Source organism: Ictalurus furcatus, chromosome 12, assembly GCF_023375685.1.
Source record: "Ictalurus furcatus strain D&B chromosome 12, Billie_1.0, whole genome shotgun sequence".
NCBI lineage: Eukaryota > Metazoa > Chordata > Actinopteri > Siluriformes > Ictaluridae > Ictalurus > Ictalurus furcatus.
The window spans coordinates 3,541,358-3,556,602 of NC_071266.1; the positions used below are offsets into that span (position 1 = coordinate 3,541,358).

A 15,245-nucleotide genomic window follows, 5' to 3' on the forward strand; every position below is an offset into this window, starting at 1 on the left:
ATTTGCCAGCTTATTATCTAAAACACGGACACAAAGGTACTGCGGACTGCACAGGTTTAGCGCAGCCAGGGCCGTAACAACCCTGCTGGAACGACTAACCCATTTTCCCAACACACTGCGCAGGTTTGTTGCAGCCAGGACCGTGACCAACGCTCCACAGCCGCGACTTTCCTGTAGGAAACGTCCCGAGGAGCGAGCACGCGCAATGGTGTGTGAGAGGATCCGGACGGGACGGAGAGCGGCGCAGGAGGAAGCGGAACGTTCGCGTCTTTGCTCGTGAAGCAGAAAACAATACAATCCAGGGAGACGAGAGACCGGAACCGAACAGAACATGACTATTACTGTGGTCGGCAAGCCCGTGATGTTCGCGCATAAATAGTCAGGCGGCTGTACTCTGTGTGGCCGCGCGCGCTGAAGTGAAGACAGAGAGGGAGCAGAGCGGAGTGCGCAGAGGCGACACACTACAGCGGGCTAGCGCGCTAGCACATCACACACACACACGCACACGCACACACAGCTAACCGGCGCTCTCTTTCACAGTTGTTGCGTTTATTTGTTTGACTGGTTTTAAACGAGGCGGCCAGAAAACAATGACGAGGCCCGGGCCGGGTCACTTTATTCTGCACGACCCGAGCGGGTTTTAAGGGGCCTGTACTTGTCTTTTCTTTCTTCAACATGGCTAGCTAGATAGCCTTTAGCCTGTAATAACAAACACTTGGTGATTTCAGCACGCTGAGGGTTTATTATTATTATTATTATTATTATTATTATTATTATTATTTGGTGTGGTTTTTGTGTTTTCCTACTCCGGAGGCGGAGGGAGGATATGGGGAAGCTGTGCCGAGCTGACCGTCTCCATCTGCCCCTTCAGACAGGATCTGACCTCGGGAGAACTCCCAGTCTCCCTCCGGCTTTCGAGCTTCTTCACTGGGATCTGCTGTTGGGAAACATGACCATCACCCAGGCACACTTCAGAACCCCTGCTAGTTAGTTGCGCGGTGTTTTTGTTTGTTTGTTTATTTGTTTTATCTCGCTTGGTTATAGTGTTGATCTCGCCACTCCACAAACCTAGCCCTTTTGCAGGATTAATAAACATTAAGTGGTTGAAGAATATCGTGTTGTGATTTGGAGAACGCTCAGAGACGGCATTAAGACCCCCGGAGAGACCTGCCTGGTTCTCTGGAGATGGTCTAGTTTGCTGCGTGAATCTTCTAGAGACACGTTTATCTCGAAAGTGCATATTGGAGCCTGTTGAGAGGCTTTTTTCATCCATCCTCAGAATGAACTACCAACAGCATCTCGCCAATTCTGCGGCGATCAGAGCCGAGATCCAGCGGTTTGAATCCGTGCATCCGAACATCTACTCCATCTACGAGCTGCTGGAGAGAGTGGACGAGCCTCTGCTGCAGAACCAGATCCGGGAGCATGTGATTGCCATCGAAGGTAAGACCGGTTGAAGTTCAGACTCTTAATGGCATGGTCATTTATGCTTTATGCATCTCTTTTATAGCAGCCTTCTTCCTTGAGATCCTGCAGGTTTCATCTCCGACCCAAATCTAACACACCTGCTTTAGCTGATCGAGAAGTTCTTAAGGCAGTGACGAGGCAGGATTATGACCCGGGCTGAAGTCTTCAGGAAGGCAGATCTCCAGGAACATGAACAATATTTCATTGCACTTTGCCCATTTTTGGTTAGGTCGTGGTCTGATTTTACTCGTAGACATCTAATGTCCTCGAGAAGTTTTTATTGCCTGGACATCTCATGACAGATCAACACAGAATGGATTTGATTAGATTTGCACAGAAAGAGATTATTTTAGTCAGCAGGTGTTTTGTTGTATAACTTAGTAGCCAAGAGTTTTGGGCAGAAATCCATGCTTATGAAACGCACGGGCATTACATCATCAGATGATCTCCGTCGCATGTACTTTTCGGATTGGGATAAGATTTCCGGACGTCAGGATGTCTGTGATTATTGTCCGATTTGCACAGGGTCTTTTTGTATAAATCACAGACATGGGAGTGTCTTCAGAGTGTATGCACGGCTGTTACGCCGACATTTCGGTGCCCGTGCGTACTACATACACGCCATTTTAATACAAACGCATTGATTTAACTGAACAGTATTTATTTATTTATTTATTTATTTATTTTTACATAAGCGCTCATTGTCTGCACGTTAGATCACATGACCATGACCTGTATGTGTACTTCTGGAAGACTTGAAACTGAAGAAAAAGCAGATAACACCAATAGATAATGGAACATACAGTGTATTACCAGTGATTATTTCTAGTGGTCATTTTATAGCCGGAAAGAATACAGCATAATCTTTATCAGATACGCGCGTGCACAATCTGTCAACGTTACTGACATGATGGATTCGGACGGGACCGAAATCGTTCATTAGTTCATTCAGTTCGATTTGTATAGTGCTTTTAGCAGCTTTGCAGGAATATATACGTTTTTAAATGTGTAAATTTTATCCCGAATGAGCAAGCCATAGGAGACTCCCCGAGATGACAGGAGGATGAAACCTTGACAGGAACTAGTTTCGAAAGGGAACCGATCCTTGAAAGGGTGACACCGAATAGTGCAATTATTTACAAAAGAAAAAAAAAAACCCTTCTCTAACCATGTACTACATGTTCAAAAAGTGCACTTGTGTAAACAGGAAATTCATTACAGTTTTCACATGAAGTCTAAATCCCAGAGATACTACAGCATCAATGACATTACCGCACATCCGCTTCTAAAAATAATCCAGTGCCAAATAATTGGTGTGAAAGACCGCAAATACCTGCAAGTAAAGTGCGTTACACATTTAGTACCTGTACAAACCTCAGTGTTCTCCAGTGCAATCCAACACACTGATCTGATTCCTTGCTCTGTTTGTCCCAGATTATTTCCTAAAATAAATAAATAAAAATATATTTTTCTGACATGGTCCAAAATGGTTTGTGTCACGTAGTGTTCGTGGTGTTCATCTCGTGGTGAACTTATTGAACCGACACATCTGTTGAATATGTTGTCGATTTATTAATTGCGACTTAATTTGGAGGTGTACATTGTCGGACCCGATGCAAAGATTTATTCGGACAGTGTAAGCTTCGGGGAGCGAGGATTGGGCCTTGCTCAGGCATGTAGAAGGATCAGGCTGGCCTCCTGTACAAACCTTAAACAAACCAGGCTAGGCTAGCTCCTGATGTTTTCCTCAATAGGGCTAATTAAGTGTGTGATGAGTGCAAGCGAAAGTCATCCACTGGGTCGAAATGAACTGCTCCTGCTCTGTGTGGTTGTCTTCCACACGTAGTACGTCGTAGCATTTTTCTTCACAACGTTCCTTAGATTTCAGTCCAGATCAGTGCAGGATTTCTTGTACACTTTTAAAACTTTTTTTTTTTTTTCCTTTCCCTGCCAGGCTCTGGGCTTGACATATGGCAAATCCCAGCTGGAAACTGATACAGGATACGCTTCTTGATCTTTCACTCGTGAGAACCGTAGGATGTCTAAGGGAACTATTTGTAGCGGAAGATGGTCAGAGACCGGATTCTGAAAGAACGCGGGGCTGTGTGCGAGCGCAAGAAGTAGACGGAAGAATGACCGAGAGAAGTGTGTTTCAGTTTTATGGAAGGGTGAATGAAATCGTGAGTGACAAGCACAGGAGGGAAAAGGGAAAGCCGTGACTGGAAATAGAGGCTGAATTCGAAATGAGAGGGAAAGCAAAAGGACTGGAGAAGTGCGCGTATTATATAATCGGCTGATTGCTGCACTGGAGCATCAGAGAGATGCTTTTAAACAGTGGTTATATAGCTTTTAAACATGGTTGCGTATAGCGGTTATGCAACCACGTACTATGCCACTGTCCCAGGATGCTGATGTTAGGAGCCTGTGTGTCTTGGAGAGATCGGACAACGCGCAGTACACTCATTGTTTCTTTATGAATCGCTCCCTCTTTGTGGTCATCTTTGTTCAGAATGTTGCTATGGTAACCCTCACCACATTTTAAAACGTACACGACACATGCAGAGCACATCTGTGAACATGTCGTTATGGCCTGTCTTTTGTAAAGGGCATTTTTTAGCATCCTGGTGCAGTAAATTGGGCCCAGCTAGCTATCATTCTGCCCTTCGGATTCCATTTGACTTTGCCTCATGTGCAGTGGCCATGTGATCAGAGTGCTCCGTGAAAATGGCGAAAGAAAAAAAAAGGAAAGATCCCAAAAGCAACATAAATCTGCTCTCTCGGGTTAGCTGAGGCTTGTTCGTAATTACAGAGACCAGTAGATCAGTACCCGGCCCGTGTACCACATGGTCCAACGTGGTCCTCTTTTGCCCTTCATCTCTCTTAGTGAGCCCAGAGAGGAAGGGGCATGTTTGCAGTTGCAAGATAATTTTAGCACCACCTGCTCCAGTGCACTAGCGTGCTGTTCCCGATCATTTCAATCAATTCATTTCAGTCAACACACGTCTTTCCTAACCGAATTGTTTTGTTTTTTCCTTGGCTAAATGATGCAAAAATGATTTCTTTTTGAAAAAGTTTAAAAAAAAAAAAAACAACACTACCATGTCACGTTTCCCACAGGTGATCTGGAAGAAAAGGGAACCGAGTCCGCACGCAGAATGTCAGCAGATCCTCAAATTCAGATACCAGACTCGTGTCATACTTTAAAGGCTGCGTGTCATGGCGTCATTTGAACGTCAGGGTCGCTTTGGCATGGCAACAGAGTTAGGGATCCCTAGATCAGCAGAGGCATCATGCATATGGCGATGCGGGTTAAAACTCCAGCGCCTCCTACCCGGTCTGCCTGGAGGGTACCGTTAATGAGTGGCAGCCTACAGCTGCCCTGTGCAGTTCGTTAAGAGCATCCGGACAACAGAGCGCAACACCAGGAGGGCTGCAGCAGAGATGCCCTATATCTGTTTAGATTTAATTAGGAATCCCTCAAGAAGGTCCACTGGGGCCGCTGGAGAGAACTGTGTGCGCATATGGGGGGCCCCATATGTCTGAGAACCAGCTATGTCAAGCCTGGGGTCAGGGTTGAATTAATTGACTCAACCCAGTACAATAAAGTTACATTAATGGTCTTGGTGAATGTCTGAACACAATAGGCAGTAGCTAGCTGCCCCCTTTTGTCATAAGTTCAGGATTATCATTTATATCACTAACTAGATGTCTAGATTTAATCCACAGTGCTGTTGAATTCTTGATTCTGCCTTGCATTACAGGTTTATATAAATGTGCCTGTTCAGCTAACTCATAACCGGAACGAACTCGTTTCATGGGTGTTCCATGACATTTAATGTAACTATAAATGGAGTGCCGTTATTGAATTATAGCGTTTCAGTGCGCCTGCGACTGTATCTGCATGATGATATGCACCATGATTAGCTGATTGGATAGCTGCGTGATGGAGCAGGGTTACAGGTGTTCCTATTACAGTGGCCAGTGAGTGTATATGTGAAGAAGAATGTAAGGAGTAACAGCAGTGTACTTCAGTAATAAATGTAACGATTTCAGTTTGTAGTGAAAGTTCAGTGTACTTCATGGTCATGTGATTCTTTTCTGCTCACCACAGTTGTAAATGGTGGTTATTTGAGTTACTGTAGACTTCCTGTCAGCTCAAACCAGTCAAACCAGTCAGCAAAGCTTGTCTGCCCACAAAACTGCCACTCACTGGATGTTTTTTTTTTTGTGTGTGTGTAAACCCTAGAGACTTCTGTATGTGAAAATCAGCAGTTTTTGAAATACTCGGCCCGTCTGTCACTAACAACCATGATCAAAGCTCACATTTTCATGCATGATGTTTGTGAGCATTAACTGAAGCTCTTGACTGTGAAGTTTATCTGTGTGATTGTATACGTTGCTCTGGGGCTGCAGCTAACGATTGTTTTCATAATCGATTAGTTGGCTGATTATTTTTTCGGTTAATCGGAATTGTTGGTGACTCTGGGTATCTGCTAAAACTAGCGGCGTCGCATTACGCGTGTATGAGTTCATGCGCCGTCGACTAGGAAGCGGTTATATACTATACGTTATATATCATACGTCCGGTTAGTAAAAAAACCCGCTAGTGTTCCTTTTGAGACGATGTTGCCTTTCTGAAATGGATACACTAGACGGTAGAGTACACAGTGCATAGTATAAGTGTACAGTACGTCATTTCGGACACGACTTTAGTATTTGCTCTCCGAAGCGTGTTTTCAGAACAGAAGTAACGTAGTGAGTAAATCTCCCCCCCCCCCCCCCGCCGCACAGACCGACTAAACCATAATGAGATTCGTCGACAACGATTTTAATAATCGATTATTATCGATTTTATTGATTAGTTGCTGCAGCTCTACATTGGTCTATTTCCACATGATCGTCTGATTGGAAAATGGCATGAGTGTACAGGCGTTCCTAAGAAAATGGATGGTGTGCGTATATTTTATATCTACAGTTGCAATCAAAACGATTCAACCCCCAGTGCAAATCAGGGTTAATTGTCAAAATGTACAGACGTTCAGCTGTTTGCGACGAACAAATCAAACAAAAGCGATTGAAACTGTTTAACACAATGAATGCTTCAACTGAAAATGAAACTTATGACTTCTCCTGATTCAAAATTATTCAACCCCATGAATAGAATCCCTGACAACAGCGCAAATATGCAAAACAGATGAAGTCAAGGGCTTCATTATTTGCACCAGGTGTGCTTGAGTTGGAACTATGGATGTGACGGTGAGGAAATTTTATGTCTGACAACGCCGGTAATACCGGGATCACTAGGGGTGGGATGGGGGTGGGTTTTGTTTCCCCCCTCGCTTATGAATGCCCGTGCATCCAAGCACAATCCTTTTTTGCTTTCGAATTAGCGGCAATTCGGGGGCGGAATTTGCTTGAATTATGGGTTCGTTAATTAAACCATTTATTAAACCAAATCTTCCGCCATCGTCTTGTCAATGAGCTCACCGCACTCTCACTCGTGATAAATGAAATCTGAGTCCTGCTGATCTGTGCTGCGACTCTGACTCACTCATGCTGAATTGAGCAGACGCATTCAGTTTTTAATTGTAGCGTCCGTTCTCTAACCGAATTCAATGGTTTTTATTACTATAAAAAGGCAAAATGGCAGTGGGGGCGGTGCCGCGGTGGGCGAGTGATGTAATCAGTGTGCGGCCCCAAAACCGGGAACACCGACTATCGCAGCAAGCCTAGCTGGAGCACATGAAATATTTTAACAGGCTAGAGGCAGAAGATATATGAGATACCTGGACGGGGCAGAAAAAAGAAGCTATCAACGGCTGCAAGCAGATTTCTGGGAAGGCAGGTTGTGAAAAACCCTCGAGTGACTGCAAAAGATGTGCAGCAAGACTTGGTGTAACAGGCACTGAGGTTTCAGTGAGCACGGTAAGGCGCCTACTAAACGCAGAAGGTTTCCATGCCAGAACTCCAAGACGTACACCACTACTGACCCAAAAACACAAGAAAAGTCGCTCAAAATCATATAAATAAGCCACAGAAGTTTTGGGATTCTGTTCTGTGGAGCAATGAAATAAAACTGGAACTTTTTGGCACGATGGATCAGCATCTGGAGGAAGAAGAATGAAGAAAGAACACTCTGTGCACAGTCAAGCATGACGGTGGCTCGGTGATGCTCTGGGGCTGCTTTGCATCCTCTGGCACTGGAGACCTGCAGCATGTGGAAGGCGAGATGGGTTCATTGAAGTATCAGGAAATCCTACGAGAAAACGTCGTGCTGTCTGCTAGGAAGCTGAAGCTTGGACGTCATTGGAACTTCCGACAGGACAATGATCCCAAGCATACCTCAAATTCCACCAAGGCTTGGGTGCAGAAGAATCCTGGAAGATTCTACAGGGCCATCACAGTCACCTGACTTGAACCCCGTAGAAAATCTCTGGTGGGATTTGAAGAAGGCGGTTGCAGCACGCAAACCCAAGAATATTACCGAACTGGAGGCCGTTGCTCATGAGGAATGGGTTAAGATTCCTCGGGAACGCTGCAGACGCTGGTGCCTGGCTATGCATCTCGTTTGCAGCAGGTCATAACAGCAAAAGGGTGCTCTACTAAGTACTAAAGATGCTCGCCATGAATAATTTTGAGACTGGAGAAGTCATTATAAGCCTCATTTTTAGTTGAATTTGGGGAAACCACTTGAAGCATTCGTTGTGTCGAACTGTTTCAATTGCTTTTGTTTCATTTGTTCATTGCAAATTTTGACAATAAACCTGATTTGCAATGGGGGTTGAATCTTTCTTTTTGCTTGCAACTGTATATATTCTGTATATACAGTGTGTGATTGAGCGCGCTAGACAGGGATATAAATATAGAAATGTACTCGTACACTATGTCGGGTACTGAAAATGCACTCCCGTATTATGGGTCATGGTACTGCTGGAGACTCCAATACAAAGAAGGTAGGTATATTTTTACTGAGTACATGTTCCTTTTCAAGTCTAATTTAAAAGGAAAGGTTGCTGAAGACCGCTGCTCTGGGTTTGCTTCTGGCCTCATCACTTGTCTTTTTCTCTCTCCCCCTCTCTCTGTGCTGGATGTTTTGAGTGTGGGTGGTGAGAGACTGTGAGTTCTCAGGCTGAGCTGAATAGAGATTTGTTGTTTCCCAGTCAGAGGGAGGGGGAGAAATGACAGACATTTGCACTCCATTTTGATTCTTCTATGTTTTTTTACTCAAGATCAGTAACAAGTGAAGTGTGTGATGGGTAAATATAAAATATAATCCCCCCGCGCCCCGCCCCCAATTCGATCCTTTGCCAATTTCAACTCGCTAGCTAGTTCTCCCATATCACATGACCGTGAAGCCGAGCTCTGCATCTTTCCGTACTGCTGCTCATGCTACATCACAGAGCAGCGCACACCTGGAAGAAGGCACTATCTACAGGCTCCCGAGAGGCGCGACAAAAAAGTATCGCTCTGATTGACTTGTGAGAGAGCATGGGATCCCTCCCACTCAGAGTGCACAGCCAGTTTTGTTCTCTAAACTCCCAGACACGAATGGCTATAGCATTTTTAAATTTATTTATTTATTTTTTAAGGATTCGCACACTCCAACTCTTGTTGACAGGGCAAACCTTTTTTCTGTTGCGCCACTCAGGAGTCCTGTTTGACCATCTTAATCTTCTGTTAATTAGTCACAGTGTTCAGAAACCTAGATATGGGTTTATATGGTAATTATGCACTGCTTCGAGGCTCCAGCTTGGTATGCAGTCATCTCATATATTCTTCAATAGCATTTGACATTATGAAACAGTTTTGGACTGGGATCTTTTAGCCGGCCATGATGCAGCACTGTGTGCTCTGTAGCGTTTCCCCAGACAAATGGCGTTCAAAGATGGAGTTGAGAAACGCTCAGTTTCCCAGCAGCTATTTAACGCCCCTAGGAGGTGTAAGGCATAAAATCGTGCCTAATGTGAAGAGCTGTGGCAAGTGGCATTATTGAAGTCGCCGTGCTGGTAGGAATGGCGGAGGATCCACTTGCCACTTCAGCCCCAGGGGTATACTTCTTAAATCTTCACAGTTGGGAAGCGCCATAGTTCACACTGCTTACACAGTGCCTCTTAATCTGTCTATGCCATGCAGATCCAGGTTGTTTATTTATTTATTTATTATTATTTAATGTTAATCAGTGCTTCAAAGCTCTGCATACTGGTAGTATAGTATGTAGTGTGTGTATATATGTATATAGTAGTAGTATTTGTTTTATTTTATTAATTGTAAATGTTGGTAAAATCTGAGAGTGGAATGATGAACTTTCCCTGGCTGGCAGAGCAGTCACTGACTGTCTTCAAGCTAAGACTAAAGACCTACCTCTTCACCGAAGCACTCGGTTAATCCTTTTAAACATTCCCTTGGCTTGTGTGTTTTCTTTTCTGGCTGTACTATCCTCCTCCTAACAGGGTTTTAACTCGAAGGTATTCTTAGCTGCTGACCTATTAGACTAGCATGTGGATTTGTTTTTGTTCTGCTAGTCTCTCTGGGTATGGGTGTGTGCAATAAACGATGTAAATGTAAATGAGGTTGTTAAGGTCAATATACCTTCTTCAGCCATGGAGAATTGGAAGGGAGATAGCTGTGTGGCCTGTCGTTAGTTTTTCTGCTGGGACTCCCTGAGGAAATGGCAGTTCTGATCTGGGGATGCGGTGATGTCATGCCTCTCAACACCGTCCTTTGTTGTGACCTTGGCTTGCCGTGATGCTTGCCTGACTCCTGCTGCGTGTCACGACAGTAGATCCCTTTGAGAGATACTACTGTGTTTTGTTTATAATACTATAGCCTGATGTGTCGGGCGGAACATACACATACACCTGTAGTTCTTCCTGTTTTGTGCTTTTATTTCGTTTTCAGGAAGGAGGTTGTTGGTAAACGTGTTACAGCATTGCAGCGGGGGAAGGTGACTCCTCTTGGGTGCTGTGGGCGGAGCTTTGAGAAATTTAGCAGCGCTTGAGAAAATGTAAGGAAGCCTGAGCGCACCAGCTGTGGCGTGCAGCTGCACCCGGCGTTACTGTAAGCAGGACACAGGAGTCAGACCCCAACCCAAACAATAGCCAAGCTCTGATTCAGGTCTCATGGAGACAAGAATAGAATGTGTGCAGCAGTCTTCCTGCTGTTTGGCCATGATGCATCCCTCCCACCGTGTCCCCAAGGACCCAGGTACCCGACATCACTTCCTGTGCATCGATCACTAGCTGCGGTGTTCCAGTCGCTGCCGGTTTGTGACGAGCCGTCTGGTGGACGCTCTGATAGGTCTCTTGCAGCATCACTCATGATCGATATGCCGCTCGTCAAAGACATCTATACAGTTTCCTGATGGGAAGGAAAAGAAGTGTGTGTGTGTGTGGGGGGGGGGGGTTTGCAGGAGGAAGAGTTGTATCTATCGTTAGATCTAATTACACTGCAACAAGATTATACAGCTCCTGAGACATAGCTAATCAGGACTGAAGATGGATTTTTATGTCATTTATTATAAATTTCAATAATTTCCCCCTACAGTCTTTTGATTTGATGTAATGATATGAAGTTTCTCACAGCCTGAAATGTCATTGAGTGAGCAACCACACCTAAAAGGTGGACTAGAGAAACAGATTTCACTACTGGTCAGCTGCTTTATTCCTCCCTTGCCTTTTTTTTTTTTTTTTACTTCCAAAAGTGGAATTTCCCCTCAGCATGTTTCATGTTGGAAGCAAAGGACGTACATATGTCTTAGATTTGAAACTAGTTCGATGGGAGAAAAGATCTAGACATGGGATCTATTTTTGGCCTAGGGTTGTACACTACCGTCACGCCTTGACCATAAACCCCTTCAGTAAAGACTCATGTTGATTATTATGACTTATCTTTTTTCGGCTTGACTGAAAAAAACCCCCCCCATGCCTCTGCTTCATGAGACCTTTTGCTTAATGTAGTATTAACTCAAATGCAGTCCTGGTTTCCATGGAAGCTGTATGGGGAAGTTCATTTCAGCCACAATAGCCACTCTAAATAACTGCACCACAATGGGAACAGCAAGCCTAATACCGGCAAATAATCTCCGACCAGAAGTGCTAATCGATCCTCTGTTTTTGCAGTTTTGATTAGAACAGACCGGGCAGCAAAGTGATCTCCGAAGACTGCTCGTGTCATGAATATCAAATAGACTCCGGTCGGTTTCAAAGCCTGATGGACGACAGACTCAAATACCGAGTTAGCCGAGCCTACGTGTCTATCCGTGCATTTTGGGTTCATTAATACTATAGCTCGTGATGGTGTGTGAGAGAGAGGCCGAACCGCTTTTGAGAGTGAATGTGTTGCATCAATAGGAGGCACTCTTCCCATCTGCCAGTGTTTAAGGGGGAGAAAAAAAAAAAATCAATGGCGCTTTCCTTGTGACAGGTCACCATCTGTCGGCTCCTGCCCCCACTCCTCGTGTTAACGCTGCAATTAATGTATGTTACTGCACGGTGTAAGTCTGGTGAAGGTCCAGCCCATGCACAGTGACCCAGTTCTGAGAACAAACTGGATGAATTATCTTAATATATATCTATACACCTCACTGTTTCTCCTGTTATTGCCTGGCTGATATTTTGGAATGTCTGCGGTTTCCTGTTGAACACCGGTTTAGAAGACAAACCTAAGCTTGTTTTGTATACAACAGAAGTATTCGATTCAGCTTCGGGAAGGTCCAGTTACATAAACTTCCTTCCTTCTAAAAGTCCAGATAAAGCTGCTAAGATGATCGGATAGCAACAATAGTTCGCTTTTAATGCTTATCCAGTAGTGATTTTAGTTCATGGCTACCAATTACATAGAATAAATCTTATGTAAACAAATCAGCATTTCAGAGTTAGTCTTAGTCTTCATTTACAAAATAGCCTGGGAAAAGTCTTTTTAGAAACTACTTTTAAAAAAAAATTCTTCAAAAAAAAGTTTATTAAAAAAATTTGAAGTAGGGGCGCACCGATACTAAATCTCTCAGCCGATACTCGATTATTCAGCGTGATATCGACCGATACGATAGTTCTGCCTTTTAGACCTTCTTTTAAATGGATAATGATTAATTCCACAATTCTGAAGGAAATGCAAATAAAAACTTTATTCGCTCCATCTCAGCAAGTTGTTCCACAGTAACTGGTCTCATCAACAGAACACACATGACTCTCATGAACATGAACACACGAACTCAATTCTGAAGATTAAAGTAAGATTATTAACTTATTGAATGTTATTCATTCGTATTAACATCGACTGAATTCTAAAACAAGCCTCCTGTTAGTCTCACGTTCACTCTCCACAAACACAAGCATCTCTACTCCATCATTAACATCAAACTGGTCGTATATAATATCAACTTTTTATATATTAACACTAACTGGATATGAAATATACAACTTTACAAATATATTTTTCTGTGCTCTATCATATATATATATATATATATATTTTTTTTTTGTGTCAACTCATTTTCATTGAAATCTTTCATCAGTGTACAGGTGTTTTAATTTAGTGCGAGCAGCGCGGCAAAAAAAATAAATCGGACTGTACGCTGAAACTCCCGCTTCACTGCTGCAGAGTCCGGTGTAAAATTTTCGCAGTGCAGACATTACAGAGATTACCAACTGAAGTTTTGTCATCATCTTTACACACAGCACGTAATCCATGTGTTTTCCCACCCTCTTTTGATTGACAGGATATAATCGGCCCCGGTCGTCGGATGTTTTTAAACCACTAGCGTGAAAAATAGCCTTTACCGGCCGATACACCGGTGCATCTCTAATGTGAAGTTGATATTAGTGCTGTTCTAGCTGACAGTGTGATTTGCTTGATTTTGTGTTAGACCTCATTTTTTTTGTTTCCCATCCAGTGTCTACAACGTCTCCTGTGCATTCTTCGACCGTCTCTGCATTCTTATGTCTTGCCACGACCCAGGCTGTTCTTAATGAGCCTTCATGTGCACACCCTTGGGCTCTAAGAGAATGGGCTAGCACTCTTTTATTTGCTTTATTTCATTTATATCACCTGACTACTGAAATAACTTTCTGAGCGAGTCTCTCCAGCGCTGTAGTGAGTCTTTGGTCAGTTTACGTCAGTGCATGTGATTGGATAGGCTGCAGCAGGAGCTCTGCTCCAGAAGCTGAGATGACTGTGGAGTTATGGAACTGTAGACAGTTTTTGCACCCTCTGCTACAGTATTGATTTTTTTTTTTTCCAACTACTCGGTTCGGTCCGATTAAATACTTTAATGGGTCCGCGTCTGGACCGCAGTACGCTGGTTGATGAACCCTGGTATACAACAAGGCTTTCTAGTTTGGACCCAGTTGCTTATTGTATGTATAGTGATATGGCTGCCGTAGTTTCAATATTCCAAGGATCATCTGTCACTGTTAGGATCAGGATGATCTGTAAAAGGGAGGTGAAGATCTCACGAGCGTCTGTCCTATGCCATATAAACTATACCACTTTGTTCTAGAAAAAGAAAAATGCACAGAGAAGACAGTGCAGCACCGTTGTTTTGACAGCTGTAGACTCCTTGCCCTGGAACTTCTATTTAAGTCATTTATTGTGGACAGGATGCCACAAAAAGATGACATGATCTCACACACTCACACATACACACAGCTGCACTCTGGGGACAGGTGTTCAGGTGGGCTAGGGTTACTATGGTAGTGGTACTAGGTTGCCAGCATTAAGCTAATTAACCCCTGTGGATGTCGCTGTTGGCGGCTGCAGTGATAGCGGGCCATCTGTACTGACCGGGAACTGGTCCTGACCCCAAATCCCTCCTTTACATCTTTTTTTTTTTTTTATAATCATCCTTTTTAGTTTGTGTGAGATGGAGGCCCTTGTGTACATCCATACATTTTCTGTACTGCTTATCCTACACAGGACCTATCCCAAGGGAGCCACCAATCCCGGTGGCGCGACGCGAACGTGCAACCACTTTGCCGATCATATACGCTAATCAGGCCTCTTAGCACTCGGAATAAACATTGAATACGTTTTTAATCTTTACGCTTTGTAATAAATCATACATCTGCTATAGCCAGTTAGTGTACTCACAGGTTGTGTGGGTAGGTAAGGAAACAAAACTGTCTCATCATTTTTAGATGATAATGTATCACCCGAATGCCAGCAAAGCAATTGTACTGCATTTGGGAAAAAAACAAAACAAAACCGTGAACTATGATGGATTACTTGAAAGCTGCAGTTTGTTGTATTTTTTTTTTTTTTGATAATGAAGACAAGTAGGGATGTTGGGAATGCCTCTGCTGCAACCAGTCTAGTTCTTCTTGTTACTAATTTGTGTTGCTGAAACACCCTTAAAATATACTTTATACAGGAAGGAAGTTATTGAAGAAAAACTGTCAGACATTTGGCTGTGCTGTGACCTTTCTTGTTGGCTCAATTCCAAAATCAAACCAGGTCATCTGCTGGTTGCAACGATAAGGCCGTATAAATACTCCAAGCATTCAACCTCTTTTTTTCTTGAGATATTGCACAAACGATAATCTTGGACAGACCCATGGCCGGGCAGACAGACGGACGGAAAACATAACGCCTCCATCACCTAGTGGTAGAAGCGTAAAAAAATGCTCTATACCATGAGCAGCTATGATTCACCCTGACAGTCCTGTGATTGTAATTCAGTCAGTGGGGTGTCCGGTGTCGGGTTGAATTTGGAGGGAAAATTTGTACACACGTGTCCTACAGCAGCTCAGGTACATCAAGTGGCATCATACCCCAACTTTAGC

The 15,245-nt window shown here is 43.7% G+C and overlaps 1 protein-coding gene across 2 annotated transcripts in view; it reads left to right on the plus strand.

Moving 5' to 3' along the window:
• The first annotated feature begins 120 nt into the window (after positions 1 to 120).
• Positions 121 to 15,245, plus strand: part of agap1 (ArfGAP with GTPase domain, ankyrin repeat and PH domain 1) — a 190,055-nt gene continuing 174,930 nt past the window's right edge. The window contains exon 1 of one of the 2 annotated variants that reach the window (XM_053637461.1): positions 121 to 1,443. In XM_053637461.1, the coding sequence (XP_053493436.1) occupies positions 1,281 to 1,443 (163 nt within the window). In that variant the 5' untranslated portion in view covers positions 121 to 1,280. The remainder of the gene's footprint in view (positions 1,444 to 15,245) is intronic. The other variant, XM_053637460.1, reaches the window with a different exon arrangement.